At 41.0% G+C, this 22,107-nt stretch overlaps 1 protein-coding gene across 1 annotated transcript in view; it reads right to left on the bottom strand.

Moving 5' to 3' along the window:
• Nucleotides 1–22,107, bottom strand: part of PURB (purine rich element binding protein B) — an 88,278-nt gene that overhangs the window by 7,398 nt on the left and 58,773 nt on the right. The window contains exon 3 of the mRNA XM_044659612.1: nt 7–216. Coding sequence (XP_044515547.1) covers nt 7–216 — 210 coding nt within the window. The remainder of the gene's footprint in view (nt 1–6; nt 217–22,107) is intronic.

The following is a 22,107-nucleotide window of genomic DNA, read 5'->3' as shown; positions in this document are numbered from 1 at the left end:
ACCCACCCCGACTTCCGCAGCTGAGCGGCTGTTTCCGGCGCGCGGACGAGCCGGAGCGCGCACCCGACTGCGCGCAGCCGATGTTCCCCTTCCGTCTATCCTCCTCTCCACCCCGCCCCTCTAGGTTTCCTCGTACTTGGACTGGCCCACGCATGCACGCCACCGCCTTCGCGACAGCGAAACGCAGAGGCCTGTAGCGCTCCACGTCGAGTCCATCTAACGCCACAGGGTGACGTCACTCCTCGAGGACGCGCTACCCAGAGCTGGGGGGGGTGGGGTGGTCCTTGGGTTCAGCTGAGGACAAGAGCGAGGGGAAAAAAAATAAAAAAAAAAGCGAGGACTGCAGTGTGGGGCGAGGGATTGGGGAGGAGGGGGCGGAAGGGCGGGGTGGCGCAGGAGCGCTGCAGGCTGCCACTCTAGCCCTAGCCAGAGCTGGGCCGCGGCCACCAAAGAACCATATGCGCCCGAGGGGACACCCCGAGAGTTGCTCATGCCACTTGCCTGAGGGGCACCCAGACAGCCAGGTGGCGAGGCTTGTGTTGTTCAGAATCTGGAGTTAGGGGTGGGAGTCCCATTTGCTCCTCAGCTAGCTGTTTAAGATGGTGCAGGTCACTGTCCAAACATAGATATCCAAGGGCCCCTTTCAGCTCCAAATAGTCTCATTCATAACCAATTCGTGCATTCTGACTTAATTTTAGGTTCAGCTTGGGTGATGGGAAGATTTTCCTGATCTCAACTCCCAAGGATTCTGTTATTTCCATGCAGATGATTCCCATATCTACCTAGCTATATATTGCTGTAAGGTTTTTGCAAAGCACTTTACACATGTATTATCTCATTTTATCCTCACAATAACCTTGGGAAATAGGTGCTGTTATTATCTTCATTTTACAGAGGAAGAAATGGACAGACAGGTTAAAGGACTTGTCACAGTGTCTCATAGCTAGTATACTGCTGATTCACATTTAGACTTGAGTCTTCCCAGCCCCTGCCCTCTTATTGAATGTACCACTTAGCTTTAGTGCAGCCCTGGATCTAGAGCCCTGGAACTAAATTTAAATTTTTCATATGTCAGCTACTCCCTGGTACCCCTATGACATTGTACCAGATATTTTCCTCTCTGGACTTCAGTTTCTTCATCTGTAAAATGAAGAGTTGGATTACATGACCTACAAAATCCTGTTTTAATGCTAACTCTATGAATCTGTGAACCCTATTCTATATTGAACAACAGACCCACTTCATCCTCTTAAACTCATTTCCAAAGTATACCCCCAAATTATAGGAAGATTTGTGCATTCTGGTGAAGCATAACTAGAATACCGAAGCAACTTCAAAAGACAAGAAATTTGGTCAATAAAATAATCAACATGAAATTCATATTAATGGTGGAGTTTCTAACCTAGGGTTTGTGGACTTAAAAATAAAAATTTCTTTTGTGATCCTTTGTATTTTATGCTTTTAAAAACTGATCTTACAAACAATCTATTGGCTTCATCTGACTGCCAAGACATTAATGACAAATTAAAAATCCTTGTATTAGAGACTCTTACTGAGGCAATTAGAAGTTTTCTTTTTCTAGCTAGTTTTATCTAGAATCTAGAAGGATATGAATGAACATAACATATATTTTACATTTGTATAGTGTTTTCACATATTTACCACATTTAATCCTCATAACCCTATAAAGTAGGTAGAGCAGATAACCTCATTTTTCAAATGGGGAAACTGAGAAAAAACTTATTTGGTATTATGGATAGCATGCTAAACTTTGTATCAGGAAGACTGGAGTTAAAATTCTATCAAGTCACTTAAGCCCCTTAGAGTTCCCCTCACCTGTAAAAGGAGGAGGCTAGACTTTGATGACCTTTAAGGTCCCCTCCAGCTCTCCTATGATCCCTAAGGTCCCCTGACTAATTAGTAGAGCTAAGAGTAGGACCTGTCAGATCTTCTAACCCCTCTATCCAAGATGGGGCAGGAGGGAATGTTCTCCATGAGGGAGGAAAGACTGATGTGGGACATAAATATTTATTCTGGGGGGGAGGGGTACCATGAAGATAAAAAGAGCATTCATTACATCTTTTTTCTCAATTATAAGCACTATTTGCATGGATTATCCACTCCTACATCTACCACCTCACTTGAGTTATGGAAATGAGGAAAGAAGATTGAAAAAGGGGAAATGGGGATCACCTTGGGGAGATGTGATACGGTCTGGAAAATGACAAAAATGGTTCCATGAAGGGGAAATTTTAAAAATGAGATCATAAGACAGAAAATTAAATTAAAAAACATAGCAAGTAACATAGAGAAGGTAAGGATACAAACTTGTTTCTAGTTTGGTAGAACAGGTATTTGACATAGGAGCCTGCCTATCACAATCAACCTAACATTTCCTGAAATATTTTCAAGGCCTATTATATCAACTATAGCAGAGAAGAAATAATATTAGTGTTGTTTCCTAATCTCTATCATCAAAACATGGGATCAGAGAGGGAAGAACAAAGGCCCTATCATGCTGATAGGGATCAAACTAAAGAGTCTGGGAGCCTTGCTTAGTACTATCCCTTCCATTAGGCACTGAATCAGGCTTCTGTTTAGAAATTAGAAAAATTATACCTCAAGTTTGTGCCTTAAGATTTAAATACATTGGTCACAGATGCTACTTGGAGTATCTCCCCTCCCAGTGTGACTCCTTTGAAGTGGACAGTACTTCAACAGATTTGGAATATTTGGGAATATTAATAGATTTCTAAAATATGTGGTCCAGCTGATAAGTACCATGTGGACTGTTCTCATAGAAAATTTCCTGAAGAAGATGGAACTTGGACTGGCTGTAAGGGATAAATGTGAAGTTATAGTCTCAAAAGAATGAAGAATTATCTTCTTGGAGGCAGTGAAAGGACTGGGGCTATTTCCTCATCAAAACAGGAGTTACCTTAGAAAGATTGAGTTGCAAGTTCCTTTTAATGCAGTATGTTGGGATCAGTCAGAGCTATGAGTTCAATCTATCTATGTGTCCTAACTCCCAATTCAGATGCTGTTTTCTTATGACTACTGGACACAGCCCCATGCAAAATCCTCATCCTTCCTCTCTCTGATCCTGGGACAGTATGATTTTTTCTAGATTTCCTGAGACATATTGAACAGGTCTCAAGCAATCTGGGCAAGACCCTCATTTTTTTAGTGATTTCTGTTCTGATGTGATGGAATCAGATTTATTTCCTTTTGCTTTTCTCCTCTCCAACTTCAGCCTTCTCAGTATTCTATGGTTCCTTAAAAAGAGAAGTTGGAGAAGAAAGAAATGTGGCTGTTGGACTTTGATATGAAGGTTCTAAAATGAGGTAGGATTTCCTCTTTTTCTTGAAATATAGATGGATTCACGGTGTAGTAGTATTTCTATTCTTCATCACAGAACTGGTTTTTATACTTGTGTTCTCTTTTTAAAAAAATTAACATAACTTCATATGTATCTTTTTAAATATCATAATTTTCATGTTGGATTATTTGTAAATTTATTGTTAACTTTTATTTTTACATTGCCTCTATTTCTCCCCTTAGATTTCTGTCTTCTTCCAAAAAGCCATTCCATATAATGGAGAAGTTTATTGTGGTTTTTTTTTTTTTAACATATTGTGGTTTTTTTTAAAGAAAGAAAGAAAAGGAAAAAAAAAGAATTGGCAAAACTAATTGATATGTGCATCAAAAAAATCTGGCACATGTGTTCTTTGTGGTGGCAAAAAATTGGAAAATGAGAGGATGCCCTTCTATTGGGTGATGGCTAAACAAATTGTAGTATCTGTTGGTGATGGAATACTATTGTGCTAAAAGGAATTCCAGGTGAACTGGAATGACCTCCAGGAATTGATGCAAAGCAAAAGGAGCAGAACCAGGAGAACATTGTACACAGAGATGGATACACTGTGGCACAATCGAATGTAATGGACTTCTCTACTAGCAGCAATTTAATGATCCAAGACAATTCTGAGGCACTTATAAGAAAGAATGCTATCCACATCCAGTGAAAGAACTGTGGAAGTAGAAACACAGAAGAAAAACAACTGCTTGATCACATGGGTCAGTGGGGATATGATTGGGGATGTAGACTCTAAACGATCACCCTAGTGCAAATATCAATAATATGGAAATAGGTCTTGATCAATGACACATGTAAAAACCCAGAGGAATTGCATGTTGGCTATGGGAGGGGGCTGGGAGGAGGGGAGGGAAGGAATATGAATCATGTAACCATGGAAAAATATTCTAAATTAATTAAATAAATAAACTTAATTAAAAAAATAAAGTTGGAAGGGACCCAAAAAGTAAAAAAAGAAAAAACCAAACTCTGGCACATAGGAAATATTTTATACCTATGGGCCCTTACTTCAACAAAGGAGTTAGAAGAGGTATTTTTTTCTTCTTTGGGACCATGTTTGTTTATAATTTTGCTACATTCAGTTTTGATTGTTTTTCTTTGCATTTATATTTCGATAGTGCATACCTCTGGCCAACTTTTCCAGAGTCATGTTGGCTACATCTATCCCTCAGGGATCCTTTAGAGAGTGTAGTATCTCTCCTCTAATGCCACTAGCTGTGTTCCCTACACTATTAGGAACCAATGACTATTACCATTTATCATTAATTAGTTTTTTCAGAGAAATATTTACTTCAAAAACACAACAAAAACAGAAATGCAAATGTTTCCTTTAACACATTGGAGCATACTCTTCCTTTCCTCCGTTTCTCAAGGGAATAGGCTCAAAAAACTTAGCTCAGTTTCTATATAACATCAGTTCCTTGCACAACAATAAAAAAATGAAAAAAAAGAAAAAAGTCTTTGTTCCAAGCAATGTCTAAATGGGCAAGAATCAGGGTATTGCTATATTGGGAAAAAATGTGATTTTTAAAAATGTCAATAAAAATAGATGCTATTTTTTTAAAGTAACATCAATCCCATCAAGTTCAAATCCAGATTAAGCATCTCTTTGTATGAATCCTTGTCTAAGAAAACAATTATCTGGGTTCCAGAGGTTATTCCTGAGTATTATCCTTACTCCTTGGAGCTATCAGTGTATGCTGAGTCTCCAATTCCTTCACCCAGAATAAAAGAGAACTATTAGCTTAGTAGGGAAAAGGACTAAAGCTTCTTTTGCTTCTCACCATGAGCAAAAGAACGGAAATGATCCCCCGAGATTGAACAATTAAACAGAATGAATGGTTGAAGGTTTTTCGAAGCACTCCCACTTTGGCCACACAGTCAGTTCTGTAGGCCATTCATAATCACACGGGTAGCAGACTAGAAGCACTTATAGCTGTGTATGCTCAAATTTCTCCAAAGTACTTCCATAACAGGTCATCCCTGGAAGCAGGTCTTCAGCCTCTCCCATATAGGGAATTTGTATTAGCAGAAAATGTTGATGTCCCCTGTGAATGCACCAGTCTCCACTGCATAGTCATTTTATATATTGTTTCTTTGGCCCCACTTCTTTATGTGCTTCTCTTCATACATCATATATATTTTTTTATAGTACAGAAATATTCCATTACATTAAAAAAAATCTTTCCCTTTTGTCTTAGAATCAATACTCTGTATTGGTTCTAAGGCAGAAGAGTGGTAAGGGCTAGGCAATGGGAGTTAAGTGACTTGCCCAGGGTCACACAGCTGGAAAGTGTCTGAGGTCAAATATGAATCCAGGACTTCCCGTCTTTAAGTTTGGCTCTCAATCCACTGAACCACCTAGTTTCCCCTATCCATTATATTCATAAATCACAGTTTATGTTAGCCATTCCCCAGTTGATGGGCATCAACTCTATTTCTGGTTTGTTGCTACCCTAAAAATGCTGCCATCTATGTTTTGGTTTATATAAGATCTTTCTCTTTATTAATGTCTTCTTTGGACATATTCCTAGCAGAGGAATCTCTGGGTCACATGTGGATCAATTTTAATTACTATAGAGCAGTGGTTCCCAAACTTTTTTGGCCTACTGCCCCCTTTCCAGAAAAAATATTACTTAGCCCCTTGGAAATTAATTTTTAAAAAATTTTAATAGCAATTAATAGGAAAGATAAATGCACCTGTGGCCATCATCGCCTCTTGGATCGTTGCAGCACTCACCAGGGGGCAGTAGTGCCCACTTTGGGAATCACAAGAGTTTGCTTAACTATTCATCAGTTTGGGAAGTTTGGGTTGTTTGTGGTGTTTTGACTTATAATATTGCTCTGAACACCTGGAGAGATAACATGGGGCTGCAGAAAGAACTCTGGATTTGGAGCCAGAGGACCTTGGTTAAAGTCTTGGCTCTTCCATTTATAGTCTGGTACATATAGATAAATCCCTTAACTTCTCAGGGCCTCAGTTTCCTTATCTGCAAAAGATGGCTTCTGAGGTCCATCCCTTCCAGGACTAAATTTGATCCTTTGATTATAGAAGACAAACAGTGAAACATACAATCACCTCCCGACAGAAGGGTGATCTCTTAACATGCAAATGAAGACATTCAGATGTGTCTGATTTGTGGATTTATTTTACTTGACTACACGTTTATTTTGCACAAAACATTGTTTTAAACAAAACAAGGGTTTTTGTTTGCTTTTTTTTTTTTCACTTGGAGTAAAAGAAAAGAAAGAAAAAGGTCATTGAAGTATTATTTAAAATGGACAAAAGCAAACAATCCAAAAAGAAAGAGATGAGCAAGAGAGCTTTGGAAGTGTCCTGTCGAATTTATTATATGCTTAGAAGAAAAAGCAATTTTTATGTAGTACAGATTTGTGGTTCATTTATAAATCTCACTTTTTGTTGTATTTTTTTATATGGAAACACTTGTTTTATTTAGTGTTTGAATTTAGAATTTAAAAAATCTGGGGGAAAAAATCAAGGGGGACCTCTGAGTCCAATTCTTCTCCAAATGCCCTTATTTATGCTCTGTGCACCATCATCTTTCTGGCCAACTAGTTTTTCCACCTTGGCTTTGCCTCCCTTTTCTATCTCTCTCCCTCATAGTCAATTGCCATGTCTTATTAATTCCACCACCTCCACATCTCTTGAATCTACCTACTTATCTCCACTCTAATGGAGCCATCGCCCTAGTTAAGGCCCTTTTTACCTCTCCCCTGGACTAGTGCCATAGTCTCCTAATTGGACTCCCAACTTTCAATCCCTTCTCTCTCAAATCAGTTATTCAAGTAGGTTTCAAAGTAATCTTCCTCAAGCACAAATATGATTATGTCATTCTCTTGCTCTAGAAACTTTAATTGTTCCCTGTTTCCTCTAGGATAAAATAGAAACTCCCCAGCTTTGTTTTTTTAAATCCAATCACAATCTGGCTCTGTGTTCCAGGCTTACTGCATTTTATTCCTCACAACACACTATATTTTCCCTCCAAACTGCTATTTGTTTTTCCTGAAATTCAATGTTTTTCCCCCCATCTTTGAGTTTTTGCATTGGCAGGTCCCCAGGCCAAATGTATATTCCTTCCTTGCCTCCTTCAGTAGTTTTTAGTTGTGTCCAACCCTTTGTGACGTCATTTGGGGTTTTCTTGTGTGATAATTAGATTAAGTCTACACTGCCCATCTTTAGATTTAATCACCAAAGGTGAGAGCACCTTCCGATTCTGGGAGGTCCTAACCCACGTGTGCTAGAGTGAGTAATGAATCAGAATCACCTGACCACCCCCTACACTTTCTATGAGAAGCTTCTATTGTGATTGGACCCGCAGGCTAGGGGAAGGCACTGGAAGTGATGTGTAGGTGACCCCTTTAAAAAGAGGGAGTTGAGTGAGTGAGGCTGCTTCTGGTTTGGTGAAGGGGACCTGAGGGAGCTTTGCTGGTTTATGATGGAGAACCCATAAAACCTCTTTTTCACCCTTACACTTGGCAAGGATACCAGAGTAGATTACCATTTCCTGCTCCAAATCATTTTGTAAATGAGGAAACTGAAGTAGACCAGGTTGTGACTTGCCGAGGGGTCACACACCTAGGAAGTATCTGAGGTCACATTTGAACTCAGGTCTTCCTGACTCCAGGCCTAGCACTCTATCTACTGTGCCACCTAGATACTCCAGCACCACTTAATATTCCCTCGTTTCTTCAAGGCTCAGTTTGTCTCATGTACTGGAAGCTTTACCTGATCCTCTTAATTGTTAGTGTTTGAAGGGCCATCGTCCTCAAATTATTTTCTCTTTAGATATGGTGCCCTCTGAGTAGAATGACTTCCTTGTGGGCAGGGACTATTTTTCATTTTGTCTTTGTATTTCCAGTGCCTAATACTATGTCTTGTACATAGCAGATGGTAAATAAAACTTCTAGATTTGGGGGGGGCTCAAATTCTTTGTCAAACAACTTCCATGTCTAACCCACCTAATCCCTCACCTATATGGTCAAACTTCAGACCTTACTATTACCTGGAACTATGCCCCCTCCAATATCTCAAACCCTGAAAGTCTGTTCCCTGATCATAAGAAAACCTGCTAAGGGGGCAGCTGGGTAGCTCGGTGTATTGAGAGCCAGGCCTAGAGATGGGAGGTCCTAGATTCAAATCTGGCCTCAGACACTTCCCAGCTGTGTGACCCTGGGCAAGTCACTTGACCTCCATTGCCTACCCTTACTACACAGTATTGACTCCAAGACAGAAAGTAAGGGTTTAAAAAAAAAAAAAAGACCTGCTACTTCTCTCACCCCCTTATTGCCCCTTCATTGTAATTGTGACTTCCTATGTTTTAAACCCTCCCTGGACTCTCAAACCATTCCCTCATCCTATCTTTAGGGAAGGGAAGAAGTGAAGAATGAAAGAAAATGGTGAGATTTCCATCTTGATGACTGGGGTAAGAGAAATATGGAAGTCAGATAGAAGAACTCTTAGGAGAGTATGTGTGTGCGTGGATTATTAGTTTGATTTTGGACATGTTGAATTTGAGATGGTAACAAGACATCCTGGGGGGAGATGGAGTTAGACCATTACTGAGGAGAAAGATCCAGCACAGAGACATAGATTTTGGAGTTGTCCACCTAGAACAATTGATAACCGAAGCTATGGGAGTTGATTAGGTTACCAAGGAAAGAGAGGAGAATTTAGAGAAAAGAAAAAAGTAGGCTGAGGCTAGAACCATGGGAAATATTTATTTTATTATTTTAACTTATTTAATTCTCATTGATCCCTTCATTTTATTTTATTTATTTATTTGTTTTTATTTGAAAACTTTTATGTCCTTCATTTTAGATGATAGGCATTTGGGGATATGATCATAGATTTAGAGACAGACAGGACCTCAGAGACTATCTACTTCAACCCCCTTGTTTCATAGATAAAGGAAATAAAAGCCCAGGGAAGTTAAGTGATTTATCTAAGGTTCACACAGGTAGTAATCTTCATAGAATATTTTTGCACATATTTTGTATTTACTTATTTATGTGCTTGTGGTTCCTCCAAAATAGAATGCCAGTGCTTGCAGGCAGAAACTCTACTTTTTGTCTTATGTCCACAGTGCCCAGTACATAGAAATCACCAAAGGGATCATAGTTCTAGAAAGGATCTCAGACCCATTTTGTTCAGCCCTTTAATTTTGCAGATAAGGAAACTAAGGCCAGCAGTAGTTTAATAACTGCATGTTGAATGAATGAGGAACAGGGGAAAGGATAGGTGAAGATAGAAATTTGGAGGTAGAGAAGAGGAAGGTTGAGCCTGACCTGGATTTTCTCAAGAGTAGGAGATGAGGTCATCTTCTGGAAAGGGGGAAGGGAGGGAAAGAGGAGAGGGGGCCCCAGTTAGGGCCTGAGAAGAACCAAAAAGGTTTGGAACAGCTGCTGTGGGAAATATGATAGGGAGTGAACAGGCGATGAATAACAGAATTGCTGAGCAGCCTGGGAGGGACCAGCTGACCCCAGCTGTTGGTAGATGTCATGAATTTGTGGTAGACCTAATTAACACAGTTCACTGAGTTTTCCTAACCCAGCCAGGCCACTGGGCAGCAGGAATAGAGAAAATAGATAGTAGAGGTTATAGCGGGGAATGGGAAAGGCCAAGGTGAGGAGAGATTCTAGGCTGTGAATCACAGCATCGTTGCCGTGGCTGATCTTGAGCTCCAGCCTGAGCAGAGAGGGGCAAGCCAGAAGAGGTGGGCATGACTAGGACAAGCGTGCTTCTTGCCCTGCAGTGCTGGCACAGTGCCTGGCACAGAGTTGCCATTCAGGAAATATTTGTTGAATGAATGACTAAATGAGACAGGAGCAGCAACTCTCTCAAAGCCACTTCAGAATATTACTTTGTCTTCCTCTGGGTGTTTTCTGTCTCTCTCACTTTTGCAAATATTACCATTATAGTTTGGTCTAAAACAGGAATGAGCAAGAACACAACCAGAAAAAACTACAAATTCCTCTGTTTGGTTCTGACTGCACCAATTATATTTGATTCCTCTTATACATCCTTCATGCTAGCCAAACTCACCTTTTTGCTATTCCCCAGCATAGTGGGTTTTTGTGCTGTCAGCACAGGCTGTCATCCCCTCCCTAGAGGGGCTTCTGTCCTTACTTCTGCTCCTCAGAGTCCTAAGTTCCATTTACAGTTCATTTTAATTTCTATCGCCTCCAAGAGGCTTTTCCTGATTCCCTCAGTTATTGGTACTCTCCTTGCCTGGAAAATGAATCTGTATTTATTTTGCATAGAATTTGTATTTGCATAGCAGCACAACACAGTAGTTAGCTGACCTCACACTCAGAAAGAATTCAAGTCCACCCTTTAATCTATACTGATTGTGTGACCCTCCACAAGTCACTTCTCAGTTCCTCAGGCAGCTCTCTAAGACTATAGGTTGCAGAATAGTTGCCAATTGGCACTGGTAGCAGTGTTTTCTCTCTACACCAATGAAATCAGGTGTGGACCAAAAAGTACATCAAGAGATTTATCTGTGTGTGTTGTTCCCCCTCTTCCCCCAAAACATAAGCTTCTTGAGGGCAGAAACAGTTTCATTTTTGTCTTTATGCTTCTAGTGCAGACTGCCTGGCACATTGGAGGTAATGAATCAATAAATGCTTGTTGAATGGAAAAAGACAATTGAAAGTAGCCTAGAAGGACTAGTAATGAAAAAAATCTATTCACCACCATAGAAGGAACAAAAGGAATCTGAATGTAGATGGAAGCAAGCCATTCTGTGCCCTATTTCCTCCATGAGTTTTTCTCTAGTGTAATCCATATGTCTTCTTTCACAACATGATAAACATGGAAATGTGTTGTATGATAGCACATGTCCAACCTAGATCTGCTGTCTTGGGGAAGGGAGAAAGGTAGAAGGGAAGAAGAAAACATGGGTCACAAAATGTCAGAAAATGATGATTAAATATTGTATTGACATATACAAATGTTTTGAAAGAAAGAAGGAAGGAAGGAAGAGAGAGGGAGGGAAGGAAGGAGGGAGGGAGGGAAGGAAGAAAGGAAGAGAGAGAGAAAGAAAGGAAGAAAGAGAGAGAAAGGAAGGAAGGAAGGAAGGAAGGAAAGAAGGAAGGAAGGAAGGAAGGAAGGAAGGAAGGAAGGAAGGAAGGAGCCTTGGCTAGGATGGCCCAAAATCTCAAACTGGCCTTGGGTTCTGGAACCCTTGTTATGAGGCATGTCACATTTGATAGACAGAGTATAATACTCTTTCAGATGCACATTATTAAGGATCATAATAAATTGTCTTGGTCCAAGGAGGTCGTGGTGTGAAATTAAAGAGATGGCAAGAGACAATAGGACATGGATAGGGGACCTCTAAAGTGGAAAGGGCAGAGCCTTTAGAGTCAGAGACTCTGTGTTCAAATCTTACCTTTGACACATGTTGCCTCTGAGACCTTGGGCAAATTATCTCTGTATATGAGGGGGTTAGACTGGGTGGTCTCTGAAGTGCCCTCCAGCTTTAGATCTAAGTTCCTGGGCTTAATTCTCACCCCTAATATGTATTGGCTGTGTGGCCTAAGCCAAATCACTTCAGCTCTCAGGACCTAACACAACTCTAACATTTTAAATTGTAGAGTAGGAATTGCCTCACTCTATAAAAATGGAATTATAGTTTAGGTCCTCACTCCTCTCCTCCCCAAAATAAACAAATAAGGTTAGTTTGAATCACTGTACAATAACATAGTCCCCATGTCAGATTTAAAATTTGCTTTTCGTTGTCATAAGGGGACTTGGGAAGATGGCGGAGTCGAGCAGAGAAGGTCCGAGTCACCATGAGAATCCTCTCCAACCAATCTTAAAATAATGCCACAAAACAAATATAGGAGTGAAAGAACCAACAAGGAGGCAAAGTGAAACAACTTTCAAGAAGAGAAACCCTAAGAAGTAGGCAGAGAACATCTGAAGCACCGGAGTGAGAGAGGAGCATAGACAGCAGGAGGCTACAGCAAGCACTCTCATAAGGAAAGCTTCATTTGGGTCAGTATGTTTTGTTTTTCCAGAAATGACTATGTTTTTCAAGAAGGGGAAATAAGTCTTGATCAATGACACATGTAAAACCCAGTGGAATTGTGCATCAGCTATGGGAGGGGGTGGGGGGAAAGGAGGGAAAGAACATAAATCTTGTAACCATGTAAAAATACTCTTAATTAAATAATTAAATAAAGATTTCCAGATTTAAAAAAATCAAGAAAACCTAGTATTGGGGGCAACTAGGTAGCTTAGTGGATTGAGAGCCAGGCCTAGAGACAGGAGGTCCTAGGTTCGAATCTTGCCTCAGATACTTCCCAGCTGTGTGACCCTGGGCAAGTCACTTAGCCCCATTGCCTAGCCCTTACTGTTCTTCTGCTTAGAACCAATACACAGTACTGATTCTAAGATGGAAGATAAGGGCTTAAAAAAAAAAAGAAAGAGAACATAGTTTTTTAAATGGATTCATTCTAATTATTCAGCCTTTATGGACTAAAAGGAATATTTGTTTCTAGAGGAGACCTCAGAGACTACACATGGCCATAGTTGTTTTGAGGCCTGAATCTAAAGATAAAGAAGACCCCTTGTAATTAGACTTTAATTATTAGAGCTTTGTTCCAGGAGAATGCCATTTCTCCACTACTTATTCAATGGTCAGCACCTCTTATTTCCTTTTGCTCTGATGGAACCGAAAATCTACCTCTCATTTCTTTCTCAAGGATGTTGCTTATCTTCCCACAAAAATTACCATGGCTTTCTCAAAACAACCCAACACACGTTTTAAAAATGTTTTCTTTATGTTCAGTCCTCTGTGGGTCTCAGCCTGTGCTAAGAAATAATAGGATTGAGGGTAGAGCCAAGATGGTAGAGTTAGTAGCAGGAAAGTACAGTAAACTTCCCATGCTCCCCACCTCCCCCAACTCCAAACATCTAGAAAATGTACCAGGCCAACACTTGATCAGTAGTCAGTCCAAGAAAAAAAAAAATTAGATGAGTCCAGAAGATTCACCTTTTTGAGTTCAAATCTAGTATCAGATACATATTAGCTGTGTGATCCGGGCAAGTCAATTAACCCTGTTGGCCTCAGTTTCCTTATCTGTAAAATGAGCTGGACAAGGAAATGGTAACTACACTAGTATCTTTACCAAGAAAATGCCAAATAGAGGTCACAAAAAGTCAGATGGGACTAATATGATTGAACAACAACATTCTTCCAGCCAAAGTCAGCCTAGGGACTAGCCAGAAATGACCAGAGAGTAGGGGAAGCTGTTCACCAGATAAGAAGAGGTCCCTAATACAGCACAGGTGCAGGAATAGGTCCAAACTGGCAGCTCCATCATTCACTCCCCAGTCATGGAAACAACACTGAAGGAAGAGGAGGCCTGTGCCTAAGGGATGGTCCAGCAAGTGAAGAATGGTTTCAGGTCTCAGGCTGAGGACTGACAGAGGAGCATCCATGTGGCTCAGAGCTAGGGAGCCAAGCAGGATCTCAGTCCTAGAACAGCCCAGTCTCAGGCCTGCATAACTAAGGCAGGAATCCCAGTCCGAAGTGGAGGTTCTTTCATTCTGAAACAGCAGTGTTTTTGAGCTAATTGATAGTGCTTTGGTCCAGTAACAGTCTCTTGAAACTCCAACTAGGCAAGTCCAAAATAATGTTACTCAGCTGAATCCAGGTCAGGAATTTGCAGAGCTCAGAACTGAAGACAAAATCAATTTACCTTGGATTGGAGATTAGTTTGAGAACAACAAGTTTGCAAGTCTTCAGCCTGAGCTGTCTCTGAGGTCCTGAAATAACACAATAATCCATACCCCAAGGAAGCAATAGAACCAATCTAGACATTCCCTTTAAAAGTTCATAGAGCAGGGCAGCTAGGTGGCTCAGTGGATTGAGAGCCAGGCCTAGAGACAGAAGGTCCTGGATTCAAAAATGACCACAGACACTTCCTAGCTCTATGTCCTTGGGCAAGTCACTTAACCCCCATTGCCTAGTCCATACCACTCTTCTATCTTAGAACCGATACTGGTTCTAAGATGGAAGGTAAGGGTTTAAAAAAACAAAGTTTACAAAGCCAGGCCCTAATAGTCCAAAGTCAAGGAGAAAGCTGAATGAATGAACAAACAAACAAAAAAAGAATCTCACCATAAAAATCTATTTTGGTGGCAGTGATGCTCAAGACACAAACCCAGAAGGAGAGAATGACTCTAAAATATCTACAAGCAATGCCGCAAAACAGAATTCCCTTCCTTAGCCTTAAGGCTAACTAGAATTCCTGGAAGAGATGAAGTAAGAGCTTTTAAAAAGAGCTTAAAATGTTTTATAAATGAAATGAGAATGCTAGAGGAAAAAAATTCTAAAAAGAAACGAGAGCAATGGAGGAATTGGAAAGAGAATTCTAACTTGGCACAAAAGATGCAAAACCTGCGTAAGCAATAAAGCCCTGAAAATTAGAATGGATGCTAATGACTGCATGAGATAATAAATATTAAAAAAACAAACAGAGGGGTAGAAAGAGAAGAAAATGTAAGTTATCCCATAATAAAAACAAATAAATGGCCTAAAAAACTGATTGAGGAGAGAAATTTTAAGAATAATTGGATTTTCTGAAAGTCATGTTCAAAAAGAAAAGAGCCTGGACAGCATATTCCAAGAAACCATATAAGAAAATGGCCCAGATTTCTGCAAACTGAATGGCAAAAGAAAAATAGAAAGCCCATCTCCTACAAGAAACCCCACAGTGAAAACTTCCAGGAGTGTTATAGCCAAAATTTAGAGTCTCTAAGTCAAAGAAAAAATACCAAAAGTAGCCAGAAAAAAAGAATTCAAGTACCAGGAGGTCATAGGATTTCATACAGTTTAGCAGCCTCCACTCTAAAGGAGCAGAGAGCTTGGAATATGACATTCCAGAAGGCAAAAGACATAGACTTACAACCAAGAATAACTTACCCAGAAAAACTGAATATAATCCTACAGGGGAAAATAGGATCTTTAATCCAGACTAGAGTTGTATAGAAACTTTGGAATCTTCTGTTGTACAGAAACACAGGAATCAAGACAAAACATAAAAAGTAAACATGAGTGAACAATCATAAGATTCTAAGCAAGGATGAATGGTTTACATTCTAATATGGGGAGATGATATAGGTGCATCCTCAGAATCTTATTATTGTTAGGGATCTTGGAAGTAGGCCAATTAGAAGTAGATTTGCTATGACTTTTGATGATTTTAAAAGAAAAATTGAAAGGATTGGGAAGAGGAATACTGTAATTGGGATGAAAGGGAGAGGAAGGATGGCAGAAATTATCTCGCATAATCAGAGTGTTCAAGGAGAAATCTATATAAAGAAGGAGAAAGGGGTGGATGGAGAAGGTATCTGGTGAAAGGGTGGAGGACATTCACATAAACAGGCATAGAAATGCATTTTCCTTCCAAATGGAAATAGGAGGGGGCAGCTGGGTGGCTCAGTGGATTGAGAGCCAGGACTAGAGATGGGAGGTTCTAGGTTCAAATATAACCTTCAGACATTTACTAGCTGTGTGACCCTAGGCAAGTCACTTACCCCCCATTGCCTAGCCTTTACTGCTCTTTTGCTTTGAAACTAATACACAGTATTGATTCTAAGATAGAAGGTAAGAGTTGAAAAAAAAAAAAGGAAAATAGGAGGGAAAAGGGAGAAGGAATAATAAGAGAGTAAGATAAGGAAATGAAGTTCAGTGGATAGAGCATTGAACATGGATTCAGGAAGACCCAAGTTAAAATCCAGCCTGAGGCATTTATTAGTTGTGTGTCCCTGGGCAAGTCAGCTAACCTTTATTTGCCTTAATCCACTAGAGAGGGAAATGGCAAATCACTCCAGGATCTTTGCTAAGAAAATCCCTTGGACATGCTATGGTCCATGGAATCATGAATGATTAGACTGAATGATTAGAATAGGGGCATCTTTTTTTTTAAGCCTTACCTTCCATCTTAGAATCAATATTGCCTATTTGTGCTGTCAGCTTGAAATCCAGAGACCCCAAGTTTGCCCCTGTCACATGAGAATTCACCCCTGGGAGGTCACAGACTCACTAGTTTCAGACTGAATAATAGACCCTAAGGTAGCATTAAATCAAATGTTAAATACCCTTTTGTCTTAGTAGTTTCTCCCATTGCATCCAAGTCCTCTCCCAGGAAGCCCAGCCCTTGGCTGGACCCTTTCCTTTGGTATCCATAGTAAAGCATCAGCCTCTCCCCAATAATCCAGTCTTGGACTTCTCATTTCCTTGTAGCCATGGTAATGTCAATCAATCATACTTCCCTGTCCTTAGTTCCCCAAATGGTATATAAGTTCCCCAAATTCTATTGTTCTTGGGAGGAATCGTCTAGCTGGTTGCATTCTCCCAAGGCCCTGGAGCTCCAGAGTGTAGACCCTGATAGTTTGTGGCTTCCAGCTCTGTGATGGTGGCAGATTATTGGACCTATCCCTTTCCTGATTAAAGATTTGGTTCTTCTGACTACTTTAGTAGTTCTGTGTTTTTACCAAGTTAACAATTCCAAGACAGAAGAACAGTCAGGACTAGACAAGTGGGGCTAAGTGACTTGCCCAGGGTCACACAGCTGGGAAGTGTCTGAGGGCAGATTTGAAGGAAGGATTTCCTGTCTCTAGACCCGGCTCTCCATCTACTGAACCACCCAGCCGCCCCCAGAACCTTGGTTCTTTAAACTCCTATAAAATCCTCTATAAGTTCCCCAAAGAGTTTGCCATTGGAAAGGGAACTGGAGGTTTGGTTGCTCTCCTGGGTAGTTTCTGCTAACACCCATGAGGGGCCCTCTTTCCCTAGCTGACAACAGCTGAATGACAGCGGCCTCATCCTCAGGCTCACAGTTGCCAGCTTTAGCCCTCTCCCAGCTGTTGCACTGACAAAAGCTTCTCATCAAATTGAACTAAGTCGTCCAGTTGCTGTGGAGAGCAGGTTCGCCCTTTCAAAGGGCCCCGGGCCATTTTCGGCCACTCCCCCACCCACCCACCCCCAGAATCTGAAATCCAACAGTTGCTATTTTCTCATTTCTCTCCCAGCATGTCCTGGAGCTTGTGTTTGTTGCACCTCCTTTTAGAGCACTTTCTGGGTTCAGAATTGCACTCCTTCATAAAGCGTTCTTTTGCTTTGCCTATTAATGAAGACTTCTCACATCGCTATTTCAGTCAGCCAGGTCTTTTCTCTGTGGGCAGATGGAGGTCCAGTGGCCAGCACTGGAAGAAGGCTAAAGGACTAAGGCTCCCTCTGATACCTTCATTCCCTGGGAGTGTGACCTTTAATATCATCTCTGCTTTGAAAAAATCTTTTAAGTTGTTAAAAAGTTTGGATTCTATTCAGAGTGACAGCAACATTTTTGTTAATTCTGCTAGTAGAAAAAATATTTTTATAATGTAGTATTGGGCATGGACATTGTGCCCCCTATCCCGGGCAAACTGTAACTAGGGAAATTCCCTTGCTCCTTTCTGTCCTTGGGACTCCTAACCCAAGAACATCTGATAACTTCTATAAGACCCCAAGATTATTATCGTCTTTGGATCTTCCTTTAGATTGAGATGGATATAGAGATGCACCTCCAGGCTACACCTTCCGGCTGTATCTCAGGCATCTATCTGTTCCCTAAACTATGAGGGTCTTCAGACAGACCCCGTCAGATGACCAAACACCCCACCGAATGCCTGAGCGTTTACCACTGTAGAATCACCTCCACACCATGGCACAATATCATGTCCTCACTGTCGTAAAGAATATAAAAACCCCAGAACTGAAGCATTCTGGGAGCAATCCCCCCAGGGTTATTCCACTCATGCTGTCTTGCTGACCAAAATTCTATATTACTAATAAATCTCTCTTTTACTTTTAAGCTAAGTTTCGGAGTCTTACATTCTTGCAAAAGGTATCCTTCCCGAACCCAGGGGTTCACCATTACACCCCACAACAGTATGTGATTTTCAGCTTTCTGTTATGTGGCTAAAGCACAAAAACAAGGCACTGCTGTGAAATCATGTTTATATGTGAAGAGTTCTCCAGATGTACTGGTGAGGTCACTGGATTTTAAAATAAAAGTAATGAGGTGAAATGGATGTTTATTACCCAGGTTGATTTGGGTGCCTACCTGTCATTATGAACTCAAGCGTACAAGCAGAGGTTGAAGGGTTGAGCTTTTTTGTGGTTTTTAAACCAAATAAAACGACTTTGTGAGTAAAAAGGCTGAGAAACACTGAGCCATTTACCCAACTCCATCTCTCATTCCCAAATCCCTAGCTAACCCTGGCTTTATGATTTTTCCCTGTTCTGTGCCTCATTGTTCTCTGAACAACAGAAAAATGGATAAGAATAACCCAAGACCATCTAGAGGAAGGGTGTGGATGGGTAATCTGACCTGGGAGGGGTAAACCCGCCCTAGGCTAGCCATGGAGATACATATCTGGTTTGGAAGATCCCAGAGAATTTCAGTCCTTCTCAAGCTATTGGAAACACTCTGAGTTGGGCCCGGGACAGGTCTGTGCCAGAGCCAGTTCTTTAAGACTATAAAAGCCAATTGTTAAGTTTTCAGTGGGAGCATTTATACCTTGGAAATCAGTAAACACTTCAAATCAAAACTTGATTTATTGTTTTGTTGGTTATCTAGAGTTAAGAAAGTGATGGGAAAATGTTATTTATAGGAATTAAATTTAAAGTGTATTATGCATCCCATTTTTTTTCCTTAGAGAATAATTTAAACATTTACCAACACATCACTGGCTCAGCAAACACTATCCTACCTCCACCCCCAAGACTCACTCCAGAGCAGTGATGGTGAAAAAGATGGCACTCAGAGCACTCTCTGTGGGCACACAGTGCCCCCCATTTTGTTACTGGAAAGGCTGAGGGACTTGGGTGGAGCTGCTCCCCTCCCCCTCTCTACACTCACAGAGGACATCCCTTGCTTTACCCACCCTTCTGCCCATCAGCCCAGTGGGAGTGCTTCCTCCTTCCCATGTGTGGGATAAGGGGGGAGCAGGGTGCACCTGGTACTTGGTATGGGGGAGGAGCACAGCACTTAATCTGAGGGACGGGAGGGTAGGATCTGGCACTCTTGTCTCTGAAAGGTTCACCATCACTGCTCTAGAGTCTAAGAAACTAAAACAGCTCCCTTGGGGGTTCCACAAATCTCTAAAGGCTAGTGTCAGACCAGATCTAGCCTCGAGAGCAAGGACGAAGCAGGTCTTCTTAGTCTACCATTCATTTTAGGATAATTGTCTCTTGGCAAATAAAGAGGACTTGCAGAAGAATCCCCTTAAAATCTGATTAGGGGGCATCAAGGGGGAAGACTGGAATCATTTTTATTTCCATATGGAGTCATAAAGGACTTCAAATTCTAGCTCTCAAACTTAGTAGCTATGTGGACCATTCCCTTAACCTCTGAGTCTCACTTTTCCTGTATGTAAAATGGGAATGATATTTGTACTACCTTACTACCTGAGTCTTGAACTTATAGGGGGACATGGATGAGAATGGCAGGTGCGGATGGGTTACAATGATGATGTAAGATTGTAATTTGACCAGTAAACGAAGTTGTTAAACTCCAAGTCTGTTGGAGATGACTCCTCTTGGGCACAGAGAGGAAGATGGCTACTTTCAGCCCTGAGACTCTTAAGAAACTCAGTCTGACTGCTAGCTCTCAATAACAAAAGGTTTATTACAGGTGATAATTGGGATTGGGTAAGGATGGAGGGCTAGGAGATTCCCTATTCTAATAATTATCTCTTTCTTTCCCAGAACCCCACTGACCTTGCAAAAGGTTGCTTCCGTCTCCAACTCTGTTGGAGCTACACTATCTCCCTCTCTGCCTAAATTTCCCACCTTCTCTACCTGCCCTAGTCTGAGCCCATCCTAATAGTCTTTGAAGTAAGATCAGAGCTAGCTGCTTGATCAGAAAGCTGGTGCCAGGAGTGACCTAGTCACCACAGTCTGTAGGCTGAGCCCACTGAGGTAACTCAGAAGTCCAGGTCACTTTCAGTGGTAGTTTCTTCTTGAGAGTTCCAAAGACGTCTATTAGATGTCAGGGATCAATCAGGGACGACAGGAACCAAAGTAGACTGATTCAGATAGATCTCCCACTGGATCAGGAGAGAGCTAAGTTCAGAAGCTGTGTACTTCTTTGCAACCTCCCCACTCTCTCCCCACAACTGCCAATCCAGCACCTCAGAACCCGGACTGAGAATTCGAAGCTTCCCTCTTACACATTGTTTTCTGCATCCAGCACACTTCTGTATTCATCCCGCTGGTCCTTTACCTTTTACCCAAATTCCTCCCTTTCAATATGTAAGATTGGAGAAAATTCCTACATCTATGAGATCAAAAATCCATTTGAATGTTTAAATATCTACCTCACTTCACAGTGCTGATCAAGTGAGATAAAGTATATATCTGGTCTGTAAATTTAATTTTTTTAAAAACCCTTTATCTTTAAAACTAAATAAATAAAAGAAAAAGGGGGGAAATCCCATATCTTCCATTTTAGAATCAACACTGTGCATTGGTTTCAAGGCAGAAAAGCAGTAAGGGTTTGGCAATAGGGGTTAGATGACTTGCCACATAGCTAAGAAGTATCTAAATCCAAATTTGAACCCAGGGTCTGCTCTCTCTAGTCTTGGCTCACTCTATAAACTTAAAAATGCTATATAAATAGGGAGCTTAGTAGAAGCTGACGGATTAATTATAAGAAGCAAATCTCTAATCCCCTCCCCTCAGAACACACACATTATCAGGGAGAACTAGGAAGTTGTCAGCTATCTTGCCTTCTCTTCCAAATAATAATAATAGCTTACATTTATAGAATCTTTATTATTATAGAATGCATCTTGCCAAACACTTTACAATTATTATCTCTTGTTTGATCTCTCAACCCTGGAAGATCGGTGGTATCATTTTCCCTGTTTTACAGATGAAATTGAGGCAAACAATGGTTAAGTGACTTGTGCAGGGGTACATAGCTAGTATGTTTCTGAGGTTAGATTTGAACTCAGGTCTTCCTGGCTCCAGGGGTTATGCATCATCTAGTTTTCAATTTTTTTTGGATACATAATGGATCCACATCCTTTTCCAAATCTATATGGCCCTGCTGCTATCTCATGTTCCATCTTATCTACATATTATCATTGGAAAAATTTTACAGCCCACCTATATCTACCAGGCACCTTTCTTTAGCCCATTGGATCACCAGAAATTAGTTACTGTTTTTCCCTAGAGACCACGGTGTTCTATGATTTGGAGCCACCTAGGATCAATATGACATTGGTGTTTAAATGATGTCTTAGTATATATTATTTTTAAATGATGGTGTTTTGTGTCGGGGAGGAGAGATCAGACAAGATAGAATTCATTTAACAAGAGTGAATTTCATCAGAGGCTGAACTGACCAGGTTGGAATTGGGAAGGTCTGGTCATCTTACCATGCTGGACTACTGATCCCAGCTCAACTCCTCCCCTGGGACCATGGTGTATTGATTGGTGAGCCAAGCTTTCCTTTCCACCCCAGCCATCTTCTCTCCAGGTGCCAGTCCCATTCCCTGAGATGGGAAAGTGGGAGGAAGCCCTTAGCAATTCCAGAAATGCAAACTGGTCTTACCATGACTACTGGACGAGTTTGTGTCAGTCTACCCCATTGTTGCATTCACTTTCCAAATAAAAATACTGTCCCTGGACAATATCCTCCCAGCT

Source organism: Gracilinanus agilis, chromosome 2, assembly GCF_016433145.1.
Source record: "Gracilinanus agilis isolate LMUSP501 chromosome 2, AgileGrace, whole genome shotgun sequence".
Taxonomy (NCBI): Eukaryota; Metazoa; Chordata; class Mammalia; order Didelphimorphia; family Didelphidae; genus Gracilinanus; species Gracilinanus agilis.
This window is presented reverse-complemented; position numbering and strand designations above follow the sequence as displayed.